Source organism: Brachyhypopomus gauderio, chromosome 6 (genome assembly GCF_052324685.1).
Source record: "Brachyhypopomus gauderio isolate BG-103 chromosome 6, BGAUD_0.2, whole genome shotgun sequence".
In the NCBI taxonomy this organism is placed as follows: Eukaryota; Metazoa; Chordata; class Actinopteri; order Gymnotiformes; family Hypopomidae; genus Brachyhypopomus; species Brachyhypopomus gauderio.
In genome coordinates, this window is record NC_135216.1 from 11839502 (window position 1) to 11865502 (window position 26001).

The 26001-nt window shown below is 48.4% G+C and overlaps 1 protein-coding gene across 1 annotated transcript in view; it reads left to right on the forward strand.

Moving 5' to 3' along the window:
* csmd2 (CUB and Sushi multiple domains 2) overlaps positions 1-26001 on the forward strand; it is a 204109-nt gene that overhangs the window by 47223 nt on the left and 130885 nt on the right. The window contains exons 4-5 of the mRNA XM_077008705.1: positions 20764-20958; positions 24852-25059. Coding sequence (XP_076864820.1) covers positions 20764-20958; positions 24852-25059 — 403 coding nt within the window. The remainder of the gene's footprint in view (positions 1-20763; positions 20959-24851; positions 25060-26001) is intronic.

Below are 26001 nucleotides of genomic sequence, written 5' to 3' on the forward strand. Positions count from 1 at the left end.
CTCATCACTGAGAACAGTGAATGGAACAGTGAACACTCATCACTGAGAACAGTGAGTAGAACAGTGAACACTCATCACTGAGAACAGTGAATGGAACAGTGAACACTCATCACTGAGAACAGTGAATGGAACAGTGAATTGAACAGTGAACACTCATCACTGAGAACAGTGAATGGAACAGTGAATGGAACAATGAACAGTGAACACTCATCGCTGAAATCAGTGAATGGAACAGTGAACACTCATCACTGAGAACAGTGAATGGAACAGTGAACACTCATCACTGAGAACAGTGAATGGAACAGTGAACAGTGAACACTCATCACGGTAAAGATGAGAATGGCGTGAGACAAAACAGTGAAGTTGGTCTTTGTCACCAAAGTTCAATAATTACATAACTCTCCATGAGCTACTGCACATAGCCCAGAGCCTTCAGATCATGCAGGCTCTGTTTCTGGCTCTGTTTCTGGTTCTGTTTTTAGTGTTCCTAACTTTTATTTGAAACCCCGAATTGGTACAAAAAAACCCCCACCAGAGCCCAGATTCATAAAACTTGATGGTGTTACACCATGCAAAATATGCGACACGGTATTTAAATCCTATTCATAAAGTCACCTTGGTGATAATTAGCGCACCGTTGTCAGCTTACCGCTGTGGTGAATTCACCTGTGCCCAAGGTAAAAGCCAATCAAAATTTACATGTAAATGAGGCCAAACATTAAAAGCCATGCCAAGTGACAGATGACTGACTAACCCCAGTCGTGAAATCCTGAAATGCTGGAAACTGCCAGTTGCATAAAAATGTAATGCATACGTAACCTTCACCCAGTCGAGATCTGTGCTGAAATGATGACAGTTCTTCAGATCATGGCAGAGTAGCAAAACTGAATCTCTCTTCACTCTATATTTGTTTATAATCTCTAGCACTACTAGCAATACCCAGATTTTCATTTCTAGTGGCAAGTTTGTGACATTCTGAGATCCTGCTAACACAAGTCACGCTCGTCTTTGTGCGCACCTAATATTGCAGTTGCAAAGTTTGCCATTGTCAATGGCTTCTTACCAGGACCTGTGCAGTGGGTCCGGTTCAGGTGGAGTTTTGTGCAGAGTATCATATACATATACAAATGATCATATACAAATGAGAACAAAATGTGGTTGCGCCATATATAATGTTAATAATAAAACATGCTGACAGTTCACATTTATTAATGATGAAAACTGTTATGGTGCTATTTGCTGTTAACATCATGTTAAATCTGGTGATGAACTTGGCCACAGGTGTGATGCATTTTTTAGGGTGCTGGCAATGGTAAAACTGATTAGCTCTCAGGGTGGCATCGGTATTTTGTCAACACAATCATCAAATATCAATTGGGAAACTTTATTAAGGCCTGAATGCAGCCATCCTATAATTTCTTTGTGATGACAATGTCATTCATGCTGTGTGCCGTGTGTCCATGGTGTAGCCATGAGCTCGTTTGCCGGCCGTCCGCTGGTAGACAGTTGGCCCGGTTCTGAGGTGCTTTTTCAGATCAAAGTGCTCAGTGCCCTCAAGAATGATTTGCATCATGCCCCTAATAACATATTTAAGGAACTCATTAACAGTTAAGTGATATTAGCATTTTAATTAAGAGCCATTTACACAGCTCTGTGGAATGCAGCAAACTTTATCTCTGTGTTGACAAAAAAAAATTCTGAAGTTTCTGTTGACTTGACAGATGAATGTGCATAAAGAGCACATTCCTTTTTAAATATGTTCAGATCACCACCGATGGAAAATGGAGAGACATTTGGGAGCTTGTGTGCTAGTGCTATTGCTCTTCTGATGACTCCACTCTACTGGGAGCTATTTGATGCAACTGGCAACCGGATTTTGTCCAGCATATTGTGCTAGCCTCTAGAAAGCTGTAGGTTAACGTGATGCGTACATCTAGGTAATTATTTTCTCTTGCCTATAAAAATAGCATTGTCTGTAGTTTCCATAACACGTTCCCTTTTGAAGTATGCACCATTTATAATGTGCCTATGTCATGCAAAATATAAATCAGAGTCGTAGGTTGACTGGGTCAAAATATGCTCTTGAATGGATGCTTCTAGATTCTTCCAGGTCAAGTGAGATCAGGCAGAATCAGATCATATTTTTGCACACTTGTTACTAACTTAAAGAATAAGCTTGCTTCCTTTTTTACCAATACGTTATTTAAAGTATTGTTTCGCATAATTTATAATTGATAACACAATACAGCCAAATGCCTTCATAAATGTTTCTTCATTTGTGGAATGATTGTTTCAGTCTTCAAAGACCCTTTTCAAAAATGAGAAATTCGGAGTATAGTTACATCTTAATGTGTTATGCTTATTCATGATGTTTTAAATAACACTACGCCACAATATCAGGTCTTATTGTTGGAACTAAATGGTGATCCAAAGCCATTTGTAAACTTCTAGACAAAAAGAGCCTTCTAGCCTGTTAAAAGATCTGATTTCAATTTGAAAACGTTATCAATAATGAGAATCAATATTTACGAGAATTAATTTCAATAAGACATGGTTTTAAGTGATTCATTGTAAGGGCTTTGTTGTTTCCTTGGCGTGAAGGCAAGTTTAATATGAGCCCAGAAGTTCTTTGATTAATTTTTGGATAGGCGGGGGCTTGTTATGGTCCTGGTGGTTCCTTGTGTTTGGAGCAGTCCGCACTCTGCCCTCTATAGCTCTTCTTAACCTCTCTGAGGGCCTTGTTCGGGTTTGATCTGGCCGTGCTTTAGGGCATATGTGAAAGCTGCATCTCATCCCCTCAGCAGATGGTTCACCCATGGCTTTAGGTCAGTTGCTCTTATTTACTGTGATAGCTCACAATAGTTCAGAACAGAATAGTCATGTAAAATAGTATTGTACACGTTGTCCATGTAGTTGATGTCCTCTGTGTGGATGTGTTCTCTTCTGTCGGCTTATACGTCCATAACTGATTCTTTGAACATTTTAATGTGCGGTTGACTCAACTGCAGGTCATACTCAGAGTCTATCATTTTAGCACTTTTCTATTAAAAATGGGAAAAAAGGCTTGTGACTGCAGTGTTAAGCAAATGGTGCTGTTTTGCAAATGTACATCTAGTTTCCCTGGCAACCGTCAACGCTCTAAGTGATTAAACATTAAGTGGTGGCCCACGGGAGGTTCGGGTGTAGTAATGCCACCGAATGGGGCTACATGCTCAATCATGTGTCTGCGTCACACCTAGCGCACACCCCCACCCCCCCTGCACTCAGCACTCAGTACTTATTCACTAGCCGTGCTAAAATCGGCCTTTCCACAATCATTTTAGTAGTTTAGTTTGATTAACCAAATCAAAAATTGCTTACACGATTATAGAGTGTATTGTTTTAATGGCTTGTGCTATTATGAGAACACAGCTAAGTATGAGCTTTGGGTTGGCGTGGTAGCAGGATGCCATTTGGAGACTGCAGTTGAGCATCTGATCTGGAAGTGTAATGGCACGCGTTTCTCTGAGAGGCTCTCTGTAACTCTGTACTGATTGTGACGCCCGTGAGCGCTCCCTGATGCCTGCTGCAAAAAATAACCTTCAGTCCAACAAAGCGTGGAAGCGTGTTCATGTTCAGTACATGCAAACGAAATAGCAACTCTGTCAAATGTCCACATATTTGTTCGTCTGTCTCATGCCATTTCTTGCCTACGATAAATGCATGTGAACAGTATAAACCACTGTGTCTCTGTCCACCCAGGTTACAGGCAAATGACCTGTAAAAACATGATAACAAATGTCTACTGACAAACGAAGGGAAATATGCTGAAGTGTATGCAGTCATTTTTTTGTAACACAGTAAAACTGTAAGACACAGCATGCTCTGCACTGACTCTATTTGACCCTGGTGAAACTGAGTGAGTGACTGTCAGACAAGGTTCCCTGATTAAGCCTTATCAGCTACAGCATGTCTGTTGCCAGTGGTTTCTAGGTCTGAACCCTTATCTAAGATAATGTATTAATGTTCTGCTGCATCATTATCATATCAACTAAGTCTTAATGATAACGCAACTTGGTGCATTGTTATGCAAATGAAGGGGGGCAGTTTAATTATTAATCAGCTTGTGTGTGACAAAATGTCACTGATAAACATCACTAATTGTGTTAACACTTTCAATTTTCAAATGAAGGATTTTTCATCCCACTGGTATCACAATTCTGAATTTACTTCAAGAAGTAAAGTCTACCTTAAAAGAGTCCATTGGTGGGACGGCCATTCTTCACCACGTGCTTACCGTGGTGGTAGCGGCCTACGTGATGACGGCCAGGAGCTAGTGGAGTGTGAGCAGAGGTTTGGACAGAAGCTGGCCTTAAACGCCAAATGAGATCATGAAGGAACTCAGGAGATCCCTGGATATCTTCCACTTTCCACGCGGGGCCAACGAGTCTACTTCCTCCTAGCGTTGCAGGTGTTTGTTTGCACGGAAACAGCTCATCCGGAAACTCTCGCCGTGATCACCAAACAGTGATTTGCGCACCGTCTGAGGGGTTATGGAAACGACTGTGATTTCGTGCGGGGATCTCACTACTTCGAAACCTCATTTAGGAAAAGCTAATGGCGTTAGATTAAGGACAGCGTATGATTAGGTCCCTGGGTGCTCAACGCTTGATGGAAACACAGATGTCCCGCATTACTGCTGTTGGGGAGAGAGCACGACTTTGTGTCACACAGGTGCACTTGACATTACTAACGTTACTGCCAGACACATTAAGAGTTTATTGTTTCTCTTCTCCTCTGAAACATACTTGATTACATGTGACCAGTGACTAGAAAGAATTAATGTCCATAATGTTTTAATAATTAGATTTTTTAAAAAGAAAAAAGAGTGAACTGGGAAACAAATTAGTGGAGTGTGCAGGAGGTATTAAGTGACAAGATGTTGATGGGTCTGGTGGGAAATTGAAGTAGATTCTCTCCACAAAAGTATGAAGCTGACTGCTCACCAAAGCCTGATGGTCTTCGTTGGGAGAGTTGGACATGCGACTGTCCTGTCGCTCCTGTAACCAGAACCTGTCTCACCTGACTGCAGAAATCTTCTTTGTCTCTGCAACACTCTGAGCTCCAGCTGCAGAGCGTATGAATGGTAGACACGTTTTGCTCTGTCAGTGTCAATCGGCACAAATCTACAGAGCTGTGATTCACGAGGAAGCACGCAGACCCTTCACACGAGCGAGCTAAGCTCTGTTTAGTTCAAGGCAGCCATGCTTTGGTCTGGCGATGGTCTTTTCCATCGGGGGCATCAGCAGCGGATGTGTGGGGCGCCCGGGGCAAAGGCCCCTTGCTCTCGTTGGGCTCATCAAGACCGGCAGCGGTGAGGTCTGTAAAAGTGGAGGATTGAACCCCGTGTGAGGGTTAGACCCATGGGCCACAGGAGGGAGGCGTGCAAACCCCTGCTAAGGGGTCCTAATGAAAAAAATGACTGCAGGAGGAATAACATTTAAAATATCTGCCCTCTCAACTTGAAATATCATACCCAAATGAGCTTCCGTTCCAGTCTAAATACTTGACTGTATTTTCATCGCGCCCAAGTTAGCCGCTTCACTGGGTCGCAAGAGCGTGCAGCACTTTCCAAAAGCCCATTTCTCCACGCGACTTCGTTTGCGTCTCCGGCGTTTCATCATGAAGCAAGTAAAGTTCAACATTTGTTTTCATTGCTGTGCAAACAACCTATCTGCTTGGCTATCTGCCTCTCTCAGTGAGGAGGCAGAGAGCTCGCTGCTAGCTAAGGTGCTTTCAGCCACATTTTCTCCTTTTCACTAAGTGGAACATAGTGGAATCAAAGGCTAACGACATGTCCCTCAGTATTACCACAGCATGGAATGTGTGTGTTACTAAGCCTCCCCGTCACTATAAGATGAAAAGAAAAAATGGGTCACGCAGAGCTCTACTATGGAAATCCCAGCACCCCTCTACGGAATAGAGCGGACGGCAAGAGGCCGTGTTCGCGGGCTACAAAGCGAAAAGCTTTGCGATGGGTCTCACCTGAGGTTAGTGACAGCTTAGTGTCTCTCTTGAAGTCTTTCTAAGAATATGACGATGATAAGAAAGGCTAATTTTACCTCAGTGAGAGAGGAGCATCGTTACGGCCACCTGGCCAGGCTTCCAGAGCGTCTCTCTCTCTCTCTCTCTCCCTGCTCCTGTCTGGGTCTGACGTCATGCTCCTCTGTAGCAGCAGGCTGTCTGAGTGTTGGCATGCAAACCTTTTGTCTGGAGCTAAATCCTCTTCTGTAATTCTCCTCCTTTGTTTTAAGAGTGGTTTTACTCTTTTTTTATTCTTATATATATATATTTATTTATTTATCTGATTTATTTATACCTTTTTCCGCTGAATGGTTTTTTTTTTTGTTATGAAAGACACTTTGAACTACCTTTGTGCATAAAATGTTCTATGCAATTAAATTTGACTTTGATTGAACACACTGAATGCAACAGTAATTCTCATGCAAACAGAGTAATCGAATCGGCCATGAAATTGCCTTTGCTTCACTGCTTTCCTGGGGACATCTTGAAACGGCGGGTTTTAGGCGCTTTAGCCCGTTAAGAAACGCTCCACATATTCTCAGTGTTGCGTGAGGAGCAGCTTCATCCAGAAGTGTGTCTTCATGCGCACTGAAGGTGCTATCCCCGTGTGCGATGTCTCATTTGAATATGCGCACACCTGGGGACCACCCCACCGATGAGCCCAACTTTGTTCTGGAATTCCGGGTTTTAATTAATCAGTTCCTGCTGAACACGTAATGAGAGTTTCTCAAATGTGCAGCTTCTCTTTCGTATCCTTGATTCTGCAGCAGGCAGACAGCTGTTTGACTGGCCGGTGGAGACGTCGAGTCATGTTTCTGACGGTCACTGTGGCATGGCCGGAAGGATCTCAGACGGCAAGACAACTCCTCAGTGTCCTTCATAACACCATGATAGAATGACCCATATAGGCTTTCTTCTGGAACAAAAATCTGACAGTCAACCTAGTGCCTCTGTCACTCTCTAAACTGAGAAATCTTCAGGATGTCAGCAGAAGACATGCATTGATTGAGAAGAAATTTAACATCACTGTATTTGACTCTAATGTTGTTTGCCATGCAGCATTGGTACGGCGCACATTTAAAAAGCCAAAATCAATTATAGGGCTTTAAATGATGTTGTTGTTGTTGCTGGTAATACTGCAGTTAATTGACTGCTCCGTTCTCTTCAATCATTCCTCTTCACATCTGCTGGACGGCGCTCCGAGCTAAGTGCTAAACATGCCCCTGGACACCGTTGTTGTATCAATGACTTTTCATTATCTGTGACACACAAATGGTCTTTTAATATGAACGTTTTGGCATGCCTTTTTGGAGGGTCATTTTCATCCCGTGGGTTTGTTTGTTTAATCAGTTCCTCAAAAAGACAACTGAAGTTCTGAACAGACTAAACAGCAGTCCTGAAGATCTCTGACACTTATTTACTTCTGAATTGTTTTATTGTTGTTTATGTTTCTCTACTTTTCTTAGCTCAGCTTATAATTAATCTGGAGGCTTGGATTTCTTTCCAGTGAGTTTTTTTCTACCTCCTTTCAGAAAGATCTTCAACTATTCAAGCACCGAAGCTTGACTGCTCTAATGAGATCAATGGTTTGGCCAAGCTCTTAACACTTTGATGGTTCCTCTCTCTGTCAGTGGAGTTAGCTTCTCATTCTGGTTTGTGACGTCAGTGGTCATTATATCGAGACCCCATATACATTTGGTGTAAACAGGGCATCATCATACTCAAAGTGTTTATTATAATATAATATTGTCTGATACTATTAACTAAAACACCTTAAGCCAGATAACAGTCTACCCCCAGTTTTATGTCAGCATTTGTGAAGGGACACAGATAAGGTTCTTCTCACCTGGCTTCTCAACTCACTCCATGGTTCCTTCAAGCTCCTGTCCACTGCTCTGATTGGCCTCCTCAGCAGGGCAGGGCATGCAGCAGGGCCCCACGTGACTTCTCCTCATAACTGGCCCCTGCTGCTGGGACTCTGGGCAGAGATCGCTATGCTTCAGGATGTGTGACAGACCAGGAAGGTGGTGTTGTAGAGAGACGGCAAGGGAGGAGGGAAAGTGGGGGGGGTTCAGGTCTGAAGGTTTTCTGTAACGTGTTCTTGGGTGGACCATCGTGGTGTATCAGAGCGGAGGATGAAGGGAGAAAGGTCATGGGAAGTGAAAGAGAGAGAGAGAGAGAGAGAGAGAGAGGGGCAGGATGAGAAGAGAAAAGGAGTGTGTTGAACAACAGAACTGTTATGAGCGTATGTATGTGTCACCGTGCCGGGGCAGTGGTGTACAGTGGGGAGTGACCCCCTCCTGCCGGACACCTCTCAGAACTCACGCCACCCCCTGTCTCATCCATCCATTTGCTCCTCAAAGCCACAGAGGAGAAGCCCACCGTTGACTCACTGCTCTTCCCCTGCAGTCGGTTCCTCCACCTGCTGCTCCAGCAATATAATACAGGACAGTAGCTTCTGTAAAACCATCACACGACCGTGGTATAATTCTTCTGATTACACACCATTTTTATGTATGTATTTACTGGTTCTGTCAAGATATTTTCTGTTCATCTGAAATAGCCGAGCCCTAGTCTTGTCTGAATGCGAGGGCGCGGGAGTGACTCACTCTGCTGAATATATCCCAGGGGGAGATCTTTGAGATATTGCAATTATGGAAATGTGTTGTGGTGTTTTGCTTAATTGCCCAAGAAGAATATTTATGCAGCAATGTATAGAAATTCAGATTGCAGTGCTGAATGTGTTGACATGATAACATATGCGTCAAAATATTTTTTGAATAGGTTGCTTTCTCTTACACGATATGGTGCTGGATGCTGTCTTGTCATGGCATCACGAGCATTTAGCCAATGTCTCCCCTTCTCTTAAGACGTAAGGAAAAGTGATGCCTGCATTATTGCGAACTATCACGTTAGACTACATTAAGGTTATCTTGACTTTCTGTGCTGTAATTGAACAGAAATGAATCTTTGTTGTAACACAAGTAATCACATTGTTTCCTTTCAAACAAATTATGCTACTTCTGTGCAATGAGTGTGAAGTATAATCAAACTTAATTAGGCTTTAAATCAAAGCAAATCCTTATGAAAGGAGGTTTCTCTAATCTACCTTTGATAAATTATCTTACATAGTTGCAGACTGGTAGTTCTTAAGTGCCTTTAAGAGAATTAATAATAATAAACAGATAACACATTAAATTAAATTTTCATCTTTTTTTACATTTAAATAAAGTTAAGAAGGGTTTCAAAACTGACCCCAGCTGTAGTTCCGTTGTGGGTCGTTATCGTTATCACCTTTTGCGTTGGCGCATGTTTTGCGGAAGCCGTCGAACTATGTAGAGCAGGTGCTGGAGGAGATGAGGGCATCCAGGAATAGCTCCTCTCTCCAGCAGCAGGGTTCACGCTGCTCTTCTCCGGCCTCTGCTGCAGGGATCCGGCAGCTGTTTGCAGCAGCGAGGCGGCCGTAGCGTCCCCCGGGGAACACAGGCACCGAGCGGCTCTGCCGTGCAGGACTTCACAGTTCATTCTGAGTTATAAGCCCATTCTAAATGCTGTATAAATTATCTTGGTCTCCCTTGAATGTTCTCCCGGAATATAGAAATGCCATTTTTAGACAACAGTGTAGCTACCGCTAAATACCGCCTGTCCTAAGACTCCGCGTGTTGCCACGGCTGTCTGCGGGAAGGCTGAGGGCGGATGGGGCTTTCGTTGAGCTTTATTATTGGATAAGTGGCGTGGTGGATGTTCGGCGTGTATAGAGTGAGGGCAGGAGGCGGGTGGGTGCGAACCCTCCGTGTCTCCGCAGACAGACCTGTCTGTGAGTGCCGCTCGCGTAGGAGGCAAGATGGACGTCTTGTGCAGGGAGCCGATTTGCCCGGCACGGTGGTTAGGCCCGGTAATAGACTGCTGTCATTCTCGCTGTGCAATTCGGGGGCCGGCGTGCTCCCGGGGCGGGAGACTCCGCCCGTTCGCAGCGGCCGCGTCTCACGCGGGCCCCCCGTCTGACCGCGTGCGCCTTTGTTTTTGTTGCCCCTTAAGTGGCGTCCCGAGTGGTGTTAAACAGCGAGTGTGTGAATGGGAGCGGGTTTGGCGCCGAGTGTCTTTTTGTTCTTCAGTGCGCCACTTCCGTTCTTCTGCTTTGGGGAAGCTGGGCCCTCCTTTGTGGCTGTCGGTACCCTGCAGGGCCCCCTTTAGATGCAGAGGAACCGCCGGGATCGTTCGGTCGGCAGCCACGCCGGGATTAGTTAGCCCCACCCTGTCGCTGGTAGTCCCGCCTCCCGGATTAAAGCAGCAGTGCCGCTGGATGAGGCTACTGCAGCGTTTTGTGCGCACCCCCTCTGCGTGGCGGGGCAGGGTGGGGGTGGGCTGAACTGCCCTCCGTCTTCCCGGAGCAGAGAGGCTTGCGATGGCTGTCACAAGTCACACGCTTCCAGCTGTGGAAACCTGTGGAAGACAGACGTGCCTGAGCAGAAGCCGTCTCCCCATGCGGCGCTCCCAGGCGAAACGGCGCCTGGTGTTCGGCAGTGCATGTTAAAAACGCTTTCCATGTGTGCAGCTCCAAAATGGATTTCGGAAGAGTTTGAATCAGTGCTTTTTCATGCAGAAGCAGAGTGTGTCCATAAAGACCTAATAATCCTGTAAGAGGGGAGGAGAGGGGAGTGAGAGGGGGGGTGGGACCAGAGCTCCAGGCTCCCTGGGGATGTTTCTGTGGCCGGCGGTGGAGGCTACTGTATCAGGGTGTGGCCCTCCACGCTGTGCCCTGCCCTTCTCCCTGGCCCAACCTGCATCACCACAGGGCCACAGTGGCTAGCCTACGCTGAACAATTCAGCAATCAGCAAAGCGATTGTGCAAATTAAGTGCATTTATTTTGCATCTTTAAAAAAAACACTCGAGTCCTCAAGTGGGCCTGTGTGCTGCTGGAGAGCTGTCAGCAGGGACCCCGGTGGCCTTTGATGCTTCATCAGCCGCATTTGTACCCACGGTGGCCCGGCTAATCGCCACGGCTCCCGGGACAGCAGGAGGGACGGTGATCACGTGGACTTAAGCTAACTGGATTCAGATGACAAGCCTGTCACATTAGACGAACACGTCGCCCGGTCTGCCCGCGCTCGAGTTGCCCGGCCTGGCCCCGCGCCACCGTCCCGCAGCTTAGCCCCGCTCCGCTCTCCAAGTTGGACCGGCAGGCCGAGTTTACACCCCCGAAGTGGCTGAACATCACTGCAGTGTCGCCGCCGCTAAACACATAATGCAGGGATCGTGGGTCGGCGGGCTAATTGATAGAAATAAACCTTTACCTTAGTGCTGATGGCTTGAGAAAAATCTCTAGCGTCACAGTGCAGTGCCATTCATCACAGGAATAGGATCGATCGGCCCTCATTTTCTCCCCAATACTCTGGGCATGAGAGTCTGTAATGTGGACAGGAGAGAGAGGGATGGCAATTAAAGGCCTGCTTGGGTCCAAGTTAAAACCGCAGGCCGATGGATCGGGTCTTTGGCCGTTCGAAATCGCAGCTTAGATCAGTCAGTGCAGCATGTCACTCTGAAAACTTGTGGATAAAGTTGGTTGTTTGCTTTTGCCGGGTATTGATGCTATAATCATTCAGTCTTCCGTGTTTGTTTGCTGATCAGTCCTGCGAGGTAGGAGAGTTCAGGTGGCTTCGTCCTGAATGCTTTATTCCTGAGAGAACAGAACAATAGACTCATGACAACAATAGACTTGCTAACCGTTTTCACTCCACTTTGGCTGAATATCCCCAGTCCCTCTGACTGGCTGATGAGTTTGGTGGGGGGGTCCCTATCTGCAAAACCTGGAGCTGAGATACGTATGGGCGTACTGCACCGAGAGAACACTACAGATGACCTGTGCGTGTGTACGTCTCGCAGCATAAGTACCAAAAGCACTTACATCGGGTGTTTGCTGTCTGCTTGCTGTCCTTATTTTCTTCTATTTACGGAATGTAGGATTTTGTTCGACTCCTTCCCCGAGGCCCCTGGAATCAAAGCTAGAGGAAAGTGCCCAGGGACTGAGTGGGTTTGGGGGCGATGGGGAGGTGGTGGTGTTTGGGCGGAGGAGGGGGTGGGGGGATGTATGACGGTGCTGACTACACCTCCCCTACACCCTCCTGCTTCTGTTGTTTATGCTCGCCTCCTTGGGCCGATGCGAAACAGTAGAAACAGGAGAGGGAGGACATGATGAGGACTGGGACGTGGGAGACACAGCTGTCTCACTGGACACAGCTGTGTCCACAGGTTCACGCCTCCACCGCCTCACAGTTCAGTGACTCCACACATTCACGCATGGTCTTTGGAGGTGTTTTCACCACATCGGACTGCAGTATCATGCTGGAAGAGCCATGCCCTCTGGGAGTGGAGGAACAGGAAGTCGGGGTGAGGGGGTGAGGTGGGAGGGGTGAGGGGGTGAGGGGTGAGGGGTGAGGGGGTGAGGGGTGAGGGGTGAGGGGTGAGGGGGTGAGGTGGGAGGGGTGAGGGGTGAGGGGTGAGGGGGTGAGGGGTGAGGGGTGAGGGGGTGAGGTGGGAGGGGTGAGGGGTGGGGGGTGAGGGGTGAGGGGTGGGGGGTGAGGGGTGAGGTGGGAGGGGTGGGGGGTGAGGGGTGAGGGGTGAGGGGTGAGGGGTGAGGGGGTGAGGTGGGAGGGGTGAGGGGTGAGGGGTGAGGGGTGGGGGGTGAGGGGTGAGGGGGTGAGGTGGGAGGGGTGAGGGGGTGAGGGGTGAGGGGGGTGAGGGGTGAGGGGTGGGGGGTGAGGGGTGGGGGGTGAGGGGTGAGGGGTGAGGGGGTGAGGTGGGAGGGGTGAGGGGTGAGGGGTGGGGGGTGAGGGGTGGGGGGGTGAGGTGGGAGGGGTGAGGGGTGGGGGGTGAGGGGTGAGGGGTGGGGGGTGAGGGGGTGAGGTGGGAGGGGTGGGGGGTGAGGGGTGAGGGGTGAGGGGTGAGGGGTGGGGGGTGAGGGGTGGGGGGGTGAGGGGTGAGGGGTGAGGGGTGAGGGGTGGGGGGTGAGGGGGTGAGGTGGGAGGGGTGAGGGGTGGGGGGTGGGGGGGTGAGGGGGTGAGGTGGGAGGGGTGGGGGGTGAGGGGTGAGGGGTGAGGGGTGGGGGGTGAGGGGTGAGGGGTGAGGGGGTGGGGGGTGGGGGGGTGAGGGGTGAGGGGTGAGGGGGTGAGGGGTGAGGGGTGGGGGGTGAGGGGTGAAGGGTGGGGGGTGAGGGGTGAGGGGTGAGGGGGTGAGGGGTGGGGGGTGAGGGGTGAGGGGGTGAGGGGTGAGGGGTGGGGGGGTGAGGGGTGAGGGGTGAGGGGTGAGGGGTTCACATCTACTAACGTAAGTCCTCACCAGTTCACATTTGCAGGTTTTTTTTAATACTTCACATTTGCCTTCAAAGGAATTTCATTATCTTGTTTATGTTGACCAGAAGGCCCCAAGCCTCTCTCTACATCCTCAGTTCTTATTTTGCTATTTCTGATGCTCTGTTCAATAACTTTGCCCTCCTCATTTTAATATTCATCCCAGTCATGGCAGCAGCTTTGTGCAATTTAGGAGCCACTAGTTGTGATTTGAGCGTTGAGTCCCTGTTAGGCATGGAATGATTTCACATGGGTGCATAGGGCACCTCGCCATTTCAGCTCACACACACACACACACACACACACACACACACACACACACACACAGACACACACACACACACACACACACACACACACACACACACACACACACACACACACACACACAGACACACACACACACACACACACACACACACACACACACACACACACACACACACACACACACACACACACACACACACACAGTACAAAGAAACACAATCAAATGGCAGGATGGTTTTATTGACAACATTGCCAACATTTCTCAAAGCCATGACACCAGGATAAAAGTGATTTTCAATCTGCAAAAAAGAAAATAATGAGTAATTCTTAATTCTTGTAAGTCTGACTTCTGGTGGCAGTACAGAGGTGGAGCTTTGCCACTGAATTATAATAATGAGATTAAAGATATGATGAAGCCAGTACAGTTCTGAGGGATTATTTACAGTAAGTGCATAATGAATCGTGCCTATAGAAGACTGCATGAGTAAATCAGTGGTTGAACTGAGGTGGGTCCTTGGAATAGCTCTGCTTACATTAGTAGTAGTGCATTTATTTTATGTTTCTACGTGGGCACTGGGTGACTGAGCTGAGGTTATACGAGATGCTGGAGTCAAATTACGTCTTTTTGTTACTTTGCAGTTTCATTGTGAAGAGTTGCCACCTCTTTGATAGCAGAGAAATATGCTTTAGCATATCGGCATCCTGATCTGTTGCACTTGGGAGTATTAGTGTGAGAGCTGCTCCGTGCCAAGGAGGAGTGCAGGCTGTGGACGGTGGCCTGAGTGGGCCATGCAGAGGCTCATAGAAGCTGCAGAGTCAACTCTCCTGTTTTTGTTTGTGGGCGAGTGTTGTGAGTCACCTGCGAGGCTGCCGGCTGTCTGACGTGCGAGGACACCGTGCTCGTATGCACGCTCGGTCCTGCGAGTGCTCGGATGCATAAACGCTCAGACATGTGAGCACTCGATAGCTCTGACCGGCAGCCACTCCGACGGATAAACACTCAGATGCGCAAACACTCCGACGGACAAACAGTCGGACACGTGAGCGGCGGGACAGCGACCTCAGAGTGGCACTATGAAACGCTGCTGTCGGTCCCCCGATGCGGAGGTTCATTTGATGTGTGAAATGGCGGACACGGAGGGGCTCTCTCTCTCTCAAACACACCCACGCACACACAAACGCAGCCCCCTCACCTCCACACACTTCTTCATTGCCAAGACTCGGTTCCCAGGTGGGCCTGCTCCTGTTTCCTTGGCAACGTGGTGAGCAGCAGACGAGCAGAGCTGGAGTGTGGATCAGCTCGCGCTGTTTATTTGTTTAGGTCTTTCACACCATGTCGGAGATTAAATCAGGTAATTCGGTATCTGCAGAGGTCCAAATCCTGTTTATGTTGCCAGAGATTCTCTCCTGCCTCTGCGTTTGGCTGGATGTGCAGCAGTGTTATTCACAAATGTAAACAGAATTTATTAAACAACTGTTCATGAGACGGCAGCTGTTGGAAATTGAGATATAGTCTAGGGAGGGAAGAATGCTCTCGGCGTGGTTCACCGTCCAGCGATGGGAAGGGGAAAGATGGTGGCGTTAATGCTGTGTAGCAGGTTGAGCAGGTGGATCTTATCTTCACAGATGAGATTGTTGGAGGGTTTCTAGCTATGAGATTGTCCTCCATGAGGTGTGCTGCACTTTACCCTTGGAGAAGGGTCACGTCGTGAAACCATTCATGAGATCTTATTCAACATTCATCAGTATAAAACCAGGCAGAGATGGCCAGTCGCAATATTTTATATGCAAAATATAAAAATCACGTCATGCAATGTACCACTCCCATGAAAGGGGAATGGACACGGTATAGCGAGCTGACGACTTTAACTAAACTGTTAATGTTTTAGAGTTAATTATACCTAATTATGATTAAAATTCCACAGCCAGCCACCCTTGGGTGTGAGTTTGCCTGTGTGTATGTGTGTGTGTGTGTGTGTGTGTGTGTGTGTGTGTGTGTGTGTGTGTGTGTGTGTGTGTGTGTGTGTGTCTGTGTGTGTGTGTGTGTGTGTGTGTGTGTGTGTGTGTGTGTGTGTGTGTGTGTGTGTGTGTGCGTGTGTGCGTGCGTAAGCATGCTTTGGATACGCTCATAAAAAATGTGATTCTGAGTCAGCCATGCTTGTAATCAGTTGACTCTGCAACCACACAGTAGGTGGCATATAACAGCTCAGCTTGAAGACTGGGGAGGGGGGGGGATCATAACTAATGGATGGGGGGCACAGCCGAGAGTCTCTGGGCAGCTGTTTAGCCAATTATGGTCTGGTAATGTTACTGATGGTCCACCCTGTCACGCAGAGCCTGTGGAGCAGAAGGCTCTTTAATTGCACGTTTGTTGTGGCCACCTCCAGGACACAGTAATCCTGCTTTCCTGCTGACATCAAGTGTTGAGGGATGTCGATGAGTTTGCCCGAGGGAGGGGGGGGGGGCACAACAGGGGGAAAACCAACAACAACACAAATATAAAACAAACGCATGTGTACATACTGGAGTCTGGATTCATGCTCCCCCAGCTATGTCAACGAGGGGCACCACGTGACATGCGTTGTCTTTTGTAGATTTTTGTAGGTGGGCGTCCTGAGGTGTAGATGAGATATACCACAGCACAGTTTGTTACAGTGGGGAAAGACCAGACTGAACCAGCTGATCACAGAAAAAAGTGCTAAAATCAGGACATTGCATCTTCTTACAGGGGAGAATGAGAAACGTCCTTCAAAATCACTGATATGATTTTTTTATTGATATCACTGATTTCATATCACTTAACGTGACCAAACAATCGTTTGGACCACACCTCTCCCAGAACAGCTATATTTGATGTGCTTCTCCAATTTGTTCTTCATATCTTTTATTGTGACTTTCAGAGTTGACTATGAACAAACAATTTGAACTCCACAAAGATCACTAGATGCAGCTGTTGTGTGGATATGAGTCATTCATTATGTCAGCTTCATCATTTCTAATTGCCTTTTATGTCATCGACACATCTGCATATATAAATTTGATTATAAGACAAATATAATTTGGGAAAGGTATTTCCCTTATGTATATCTTCTATATAGCTTATATATGAATTAATTCTCAATACACACATGCATACACAATTTTAAATGCACCCTCAGCCTCCCTGTCCCTAGACCACAGCCCTGCATCTCTCTGTCCCTAGACCACAGCTCTGCATCTCCCTGTCCCTAGACCACAGCCCTGTGTCTCCCTGTCCCTAGACCACAGCCCTGTGTCTACCTGTCCCTAGAACACAGCCCTGTGCCTCCCTGTCCCTAGACCACAGCCTTGTGTCTACCTGTCCCTAGACCACAGCCCTGTGTCTCCCTGTCCCTAGACCACAGCCCTGCATCTCCCTGTCCCTAGACCACAGCCCTGTGTCTCCCTGTCCCTAGACCACAGCCCTGTGTCTACCTGTCCCTAGAACACAGCCCTGTGTCTCCCTGTCCCTAGAACACAGCCCTGTGCCTCCCTGTCCCTAGACCACAGCCTTGTGTCTACCTGTCCCTAGACCACAGCCCTGCATCTCCCTGTACCTAGAACACAGCCCTGTGTCTCCTTGTCCCTAGACCACAGCCCTGTGTCTACCTGTCCCTAGAACACAGCCCTGTGCCTCCCTGTCCCTAGACCACAGCCCTGCATCTCCTTGTCCCTAGACCACAGCCTTGTGTCTACCTGTCCCTAGACCACAGCCCTGTGTCTCCTTGTCCCTAGACCACAGCCCTGTGTCTACCTGTCCCTAGACCACAGCCCTGCATCTCCTTGTCCCTAGACCACAGCCCTGTGTCTACCTGTCCCTAGACCACAGCCCTGTATTTGCATATCTTACCAGCTGTGTAGGCAGGTGATGAGTGTTGCCTGCAGTTGTCTGTTAGTTGGGCAAGCAAGAAGATCCATTGATTGAATTGGTGCTCCACAAAGCAGAAACTGCTTATTGAGCTAATGTGGTTGCGTGTTGAGATCAATTTCACAATGTCACTTGTAACACACAGGCCGGATACAGGGTGGGTTCATTAATGCAGGTCGAGTTGAAGCATTGTTGTTCTGTACAAGGGGATTGTTTGTCTAACCCACAGGGAAGACTTAATTTGACTTCTGAAGGATCAGATACACAGGACAAGAATGAAAAAATATATAATAATAACAACACAATACTGTAATTGGTTTTGACATACATTTAATTCATGTGTAAATGGGGTTTAACCACCTCTGAACTGCTGGATTCTTGTGCTGTTAATCAGTTTCCATCAGGATACCTCACAATAATAACAGCTGTGTCACATTAGTTCTAGTACAGGTAGATGGAGGCAAATTCAAAAATATAGAGATTACAGCAGGTGGGGAGAGGTGGAGGAGCGGGTGGGGAGAGTGGGGAGAGTGAGGAGAGGTGGAGGAGTAGTGAGGAGAGGTGGAGGAGTAGTGAGGAGAGGTGGAAAAGGAGGTCTGCAGCTTCTCGATGAGACGCAGGCGAGGTAAAGGACTCGAAGCAGATCTCGCTGTTTCAGCAAAGAGAAGGAAATAGGGAGTCCTGAAAAAAAAAAAAAACCTATAAAGAAGTGAAATCACAGTGGTGCCTGAGTCAGGAGCACAGCTCCACCAGTTATGGACCAGCAAGGACAAATGAGGCCTGGCCTCTGGGAGGAAGGAATGGTTGAAATGAATGGATGAAAAGAATGGATGAAAAGAATGGATGAAAAGAATGGATGCGTGTGACGTGCTCCCTCTATGTAGAATATATAAAGAAGAGGTTGTGAGGCGATTAGGAGATACAGAAGAAAAAAAGGGAAGAAAAGACATTCGAGCTTATGGAGGCAGAGTGTATGGTTGCTGTTTTATGTTTCAGCAAGTGTCTTTAAAGTGTCTTTAAGTAGTCTTTAATGTTTTATAATTCAGTGTTTAAACAATGGTTTACTATTTTAACACAATAATTCATCTGTTAAATTAAATAATTAATATCAATAATTAATCTAAAATTTTAAAAATGCTTGATGATGACACCCATCACCCATCTCCAATTACTCATCACTCAACACCCATCACCCATATCATCACTCAACACCCATCACCCATATCCCATTACTCATCACTCAACACCCATCACCCATTACTCATCACTCAACACCCATCACCCATATCATCACTCAACACCCATCACCCATATCCCATTACTCATCACTCAACACCCATCACCCATATCATCACTCAACACCCATCACCCATATCCCATTACTCATCACTCAACACCCATCACCCATCTCCCATTACTCATCACTCAACACCCATCACCCATATCATCACTCAACACCCATATCCCATTACTCAACACCCATCACAAATCTCCCATTACTCAACACCCATCACCCATTACTCATCACTCAACATCCATCACAAATCTCCCATTACTCAGCACCCATCACCCATTACTCATCACTCAACACCCATCACCCATCTCCCATAACTCAACACCCATCACCCATTACTCATCACTCAACATCCATCACCCATCTCCCATTACTCAGCACCCATCACCCATCTCCCATTACTCATCACTCAACACCCATCACCCATCACTCATCTCCCATTACTCATCACTCAACACCCATCACCCATCACCCATTACTCATCACTCAACACCACTATTATTCATTACTCACCACTCATCTCCCATTACTCATCACCCTCCTTCCATTACTCATCACCCATCTTCCATTACTCATCACCCTCCTTCCATTACTCATCACCCTCCTTCCATTACTCATCACCCATCTTCCATTACTCATCACCCTCCTTCCATTACTCATCACCCTCCTTCCATTACTCATCACCCATCTTCCATTACTCATCACCCTCCTTCCATTACTCATCACCCTCCTTCCATTACTCATCACCCTCCTTCCATTACTCATCACCCTCCTTCCATTACTCATCACCCATCTTCCATTACTCATCACCCTCCTTCCATTACTCATCACCCATCTCCCATTACTCATCACCCATCTTCCATTACTCATCACCCATCTCCCATTACTCATCACCCTCCTTCCAATACTCATCACCCTCCTTCCATTACTCATCACCCTCCTTCCAATACTCATCACCCTCCTTCCATTACTCATCACCCTCCTTCCATTACTCATCACCCTCCTTCCATTACTCATCACCTATCTTCCATTACTCATCGCTCATCTCCCATTATTCATCATCACTCATCACCCATCAGTCATCTCACATCATTCTGCCAGGGTGCAGAATAAGGGGCTCAGCATTTGTAAAAGTGTTTTATGCGATGGCGCTGTGTAGGTGTGGAGAATGGGTTCGATTGTAATCTTAATCCAAGGAATGTGGGCCTAAGGTAACACGCAGAGAAGGCCAACGATGTCTATCTCTGTGTTCAGAGAGTATATCATTTCAAACTGTAATGGGGCTTCTCCAGACTGTGCCTGACATGAAGGAAAATCCACAAGTGAAGGAAACAGAGCTTGCGGGAGAGAAAACTGATCTGGGAACAGTGTGGAATACTCTTCCTTTGCTTTAGCAATGCCACAGCGCCTGCTTCAAAAGACCTATTTGTGTCCTGTCATTCTTCTTAATTGTACTTAATAGTGTTAAGTCGTTCCTGATTGCTGACCTGTTCACACACTGATGTCTCTCTGTGTTCTCGGGGTTGGAATGAGGCAGCATGTCTTGTACTGTTATTGCTGCTAGCAGTGCAGGGCACGCCCTGTTGTACTTTGCTGTTTGAATTAAATGAATCAGCTCAGCAAGAAACCTGTGCTGCATGTCAGTTTAACGTGTTTTTGTTGAATGCTGACATAAATACACAGACACACGTACACACACATTAGCGCAAAGATTCTAATATCTCACTCACAGAGTTAAATTAGTGACTTTTTAATTCATTTATTTATTAGGTGGCATTAAGTAAGATGAACGCTCAGTTAAGTAGTACTGACTTAACTTTGTATCAGATGTGTTAAGAGATCCATAACGTTGGTGTGTATGTGTCTAACACCACCTCTCTCTTTCTTTGTCTCTGCCTGACAGCCCTTCCCAGCTACACCTGTGGCAACCCGGGCCAGCTGCTCAACGGCCTCCAGCAGGGCTCCACCTTCAACATCGGGGACAAGATCCGTTACAGCTGCAGCCAGGGCTACGTGTTGGAGGGCCACACCGTGCTGTCCTGCCTGGCCACGTCCTCGGGCACTGCCGCCTGGGACTTTCCTCTGCCCTACTGCCGAGGTGAGACTGCCGGTGGGCTCCGCAGGCCTGGGTGGGGTGGGGTGGGTGGGGGTGTATCCGTCTCTCAACTCCATCAGAGAGACGCACGTCGTGGAGGTTAGGCGGTGTCCCCGCTGGCGGACACCCCGGTGCTATGGCGAGCGGCAGTGTGGTGCCATTTGTCCCGTGCGAGAGTGAGCAAAGACCCCTGCAGGCATGACAGCTGCCAAGGCGGACCGGCGTGGATGGACTCTTTGTCAGGGCTGTTGCACGGAGCGCTTAGCCGTGGGGGGGGGACCAAGCCCAGCGCACGTTCACGCTGCCTGCTCACGTGTGAAGAGGGCGCACGCGCCCTTCATCACCACATGACATATAGTCAGATATTAGTGCAATGTCCTGTAAATGCTCTGCATAAGGAGACTGATGCATTCTGGATACTGGTAGAACTCTGCATCTGTGATTGCGGTGCATTTATTATTGATCAAGTTAGAACGTATTCACTAGGTCCTGACTAGCTGGAGGATATTCACACTGTATTGTGTGCTACTTGTCATTTCAGTCAGAAGGTCGGGAGTCCTCGTGTAAGCCGCCCTCGCCCGTGTGCAGGGAGTGTAATGGAGGCTGCTTGTGGTCTGTGCTGTGCTTGCTTGCTCTCTGAGCAGGCCAGTACGATGCGGAGCCATCTGTGCCCAGGCCGTGGGAGTCAGGAAGCCCATGTGTGGGCCCACATGCTCAGCCGTGCTGAGCCAGAAAGGGACCCCCTCCCCTTCGGTCAGCGCCGGGCGTGATCACGTGGTCTCGATCGCCTTACGCTTTTCTACTCTGGCTCCCTCTTCCTGTGGTCCTTCGGTCACTGACGGGTGGGTCTGGCGGGTGGGCCTGACTCAGAACTCACGTGAACAGCAGTAAAATGCCATTCGTCCCTGAATTATATATCAGTTCATCCATGATTTTACAAAACCAGCAGTTTCCACTGCAGCTAATTGGAGTCTCATGGTTCCATAAAAAAAAGTGTCTAAGTGCTTTTTTCTTTTTTTTACAAGACATGAGTACATTGTTAATGTGGCGTCCAATATGAGCCCTTCACACCTTCTCCAGCCAACGCTTCTAAACGGGCGTCATTGCTCCACGTTGGTGGGTCGGTTCAGTCACGGCTCGCCAGAATGTGGCAGGACGTTCGGCTAGCGTTGGCGAAGTCCCGCGGAGCCAGAAAACAACAACAGCTTCTTGGCTTCCCCCCTGCTCGAGAGCAGGAGCCCCCCAACCCTCCGTGCAGAACCGTGCTCACACACTGTACTCCAGGCGGGCAAGGCTGCCATCACACAACCTTTCGCGTGACCCGCATTTGTATACGTTAGCAAATACCAACGGAGCCGAATGTTTGTTTCGATTTCATCCACCCGGGGTGTCTTCGGCATCCCGATATCGACCCCGTCCCCGCGACCGCAACGCTGGGAATGCGCCGGTCGCTCTGCATTCTAAATGTCACGGTGCCGACCCGCCTGCCTCTCCGCGCGGTGGAGTGCACAGGCCGGTCTTTCCACAGGGAGGCAGAGAAGAAATAGATTACGTTTGGAGAAGCAGGCCAGATCTCTTTATGGGGAAATTCAGCAACACCCCCCCCCCCCCCCCCCCAATCCTTGCCTCGTATTTTAGATGAGCCCCACCATCGGGTCTGGGGATGTCGGCAGGTTACCAAGTTACCATGGCACCCATGGATTCAGAAGAAGGCGCTATAGCACTGTTGGGCACGAAAATGAAACACAGAGTCGTTTTTAAGGGATTATGTCACTGCTTTTTGCAATCCCGTCATTATCAGACAGTTTGAAAGATTACTGCAGAAGAATCCGGAAATCTTAGGGTTAGGTCTGAGGCGTCACAGGACTGATTAATAAAACTGCACTTGCAATTACAATTAATTATTGCAACTAATCCACTACAAAACTGGAAACTGTAGTTTAATTACACTGTGAGGCCACTCCGGATGCATGGGGCAGTGATAATAACAGTCTAATGATCTTTTTAAGGCTGATGGGTTCTAATGGCTGCCTAAAATCCTGCATTTTCACAGGGAAGAGATAGAAGGGCCGTGTCAGTTGGAACGATTCTGTGAAGCGATGGGGTCCAGTGGACCCAGATCTGTGAATACCGCCGGCTGCTCGAGAGGGAGAGTGGGCCTCACCACGGCTCCGTGTCCTTCCGCAGCCTCTGTCATGTTAGGCCCCCTCTGTCTGGAGCTCACACGGGTGTTGTGATTGAAAGGTGTCCTGGATGATCCACAGAGTCCCTGATATATATACAAGCAACTAGCGAGCCATTGCTAATTAGTTCTATGCCCACATGGGAGAGAGGACCTCAAGTGTCCTGGAGAGAAAAGCACACACACACACACACAGAGACGTGCAAACTCCACCCTGGGTGTGTGACGGCTGTGTGCACTCTTGACACCTTCCTGGGGTCGTTTGCTGCAGAGGGCCTGCGTGACATTCGGTACCACGTATGACATTCGGTGATGCGTGGCCTCGTTCTGTTGTTGTGTGTGTTGTTTCTTTTCACACCAGTATCAGCAGACAGGAAGTGACGATGCTGCCTCTTCACTGCCAGATTGGCTTCATCCTTGTGCCTGTCAGGTCCTTCCTCAAGCACTGATCCCAGTCTGAGCCACCTAACACCAGCCTGATGGTGCAGATCTGGGGGGGGGGGGGGGGGGGGGGGGCTTGGCACTACGGCCCCCTCAAGTCCAGCTCTGCCCACGAGCCTCACAGACGCGTCTCACACACACGCCGCACACACACTCACGCCGCCCTCCCCCTTCCCTGCACCTTCTCATGGCCTTTGGCACCCCACTCACACGCCCTCAAGCTGACGGCCTCGGCTGGACTGTGACCTGTAAACAGGTGTACCAGGACTCACCTGTAAACAGGTGTACCAGGACTCACCTGTGCTGCTCGTTTAGCATGTTTCAGGTGGAGAGACAGTTTCAGGGAATATAAGTGAATGAGGGATTGTACTTCTCAAAAGGAGGTCAGACACCCAGGAGCAACTTTTCTCCCTGTCAGAAAGTTCTGATCCATCCTGTTTTCTCTGGAGACGATGGAGGGAGGAAGACAGGGTGGGAGGGAGGAAGACGATGGAGGGAGGAAGACGATGGAGGGAGGAAGACAGGGTGGGAGGGAGGAAGACGATGGAGGGAGGAAGACAGGGCGGGAGGGAGGAAGACGATGGAGGGAGGAAGACGATGGAGGGAGGAAGACGGTGGAGGGAGGAAGACAGGGCGGGAGGGAGGATTACACTGCTGCTCTGCCTACCCACCCAAACAGTCTGTCTCATTTTCGTCAGCTCACAGAGTAGCTGTCAGACACACACACACTCACACACACAGGGACAGAGAGAGAGAGAGAGAGAGAGAGAGAGAGAGAGAGAGAGAGAGAGAGAGAGAGAGAGAGAGAGAGAGAGAGATTGAAAGGGAAACAGACAGGGAGAGAGAGATAGGGTTAGAGAGACTTAGAGAGAGATAGAGAGATATCACTCAGAGGAAGTGAAGAGAGCCAAGGGGTTTAATTATTATAGCAGAACATGATCACCAGTTGTGGTGTTTAATTGTCTCCTTCAAACAATATTTAGGAGGGAGACACATTTTTCTGAGCACAAACAATTAACAGAAATCTGAATTAATCTGTGTTAATTAACCCCACGTTGCAGTAGGTTGCATCAACCCCCATAGTGTTCCCCTGAGCAGCTAGCAGCACTGTGTGTAACACTTCTTCACCCTAATCCAGTAGTTCCAGTAGAGTTCTCATACAGTCTGGTACATGGCTAATCAAGCAGATGTGTGTTTCTGTGAAAGTCGTTTGTAGATTAATCAGTGTTGCGTGTGTGTGTGTGCGTGTGTGTGTGTTTGCTTGTTTTTGCAGCCGACGACGGCTGTGGCGGGACCCTCCGGGGTCAGAGCGGTGTCATCACCAGCCCCAACTACCCCCAGGAATACGACAACAACGCAGACTGTACGTGGACGGTGCTGGCGGAGCCTGGAGACACCATCGCCCTGGTCTTCACCGACTTCCAGCTGGAGGAGGACTATGACGTCCTGGAGATCAGCGGCACCGACGGCTCCTCCCAGTGGTCAGTGCCCATCGGAGGACCTCTGGTCCTGTTTGACGCCACATCCTGGCCCGCTTCTTTGAGTCTAAGAATCTGCAACGTTATAAAAGTGCAATTACTCCCACCATCGTAACGTGTTGTTAGCATATATGATAAATAGACTCATTTAACATGCTGATGGTTACAAATACAGACATGAGACATGAGACACGAGCGTGTGAGGTGAAGGATCAGTGGCGTCGGGCAAGCGGAGCTGATGAGGAGACAACTTTAGACCACAGTGATGTCTCGGTGGGCGGCTGTGTAATGAGCAGAGAGACAGAGAGAGACAATGAGAGAGAGAGAGACAATAAGAGAGAGAATTCTTTCAGCTGGCAGTCAGGTAGGCATTGGCTCCGTGAGGGCTCCCAGCTGTGTTTGAGCTGGGGCTCCTCAGACTCCGTTCATGGTGCACATCTTCTCAGCATGACTCAGCGTCTCGGCCTCCATTACACTCCGGCTCGCCAGCGCGCGGAGAGGGCTGGAAGCTTCTGCCTCAGTCTTGGGGTTGGACACTTCAGAAAAAGGCTCGTAATGGTTCAGTGTCTCCCACCTCTTCTCCACTTCTAAGCAGCTGCACACATATTAAGAGGGCGACAACGACCAGGAGGCAGCTGTTCTTCTGTGACGTCTGCGTTACACTGGCCTGTGATTAGTTCAGAATGAAGGCTGGGGTCTTCTGCATTAGACATCCATTTAATTAAAACGCAAGCCCAGGGTAGCAGGGCGGTGGTCAGAGCTGAACTGATGCCTGGTGTTGAGTGGAGTGAGAAGGCCGGACACAGACACACAGATCATTCCTCTCCGTCTCTGTTATACCATCTCTGAGCATGATGTGTTTTTGCCGCAACAGCAAGAGAAAGAGAGGTGGAGATAAATAAAGGTCTCATGGCTGGAGCCCAGAAACAGTCAGTTCTACAGGAT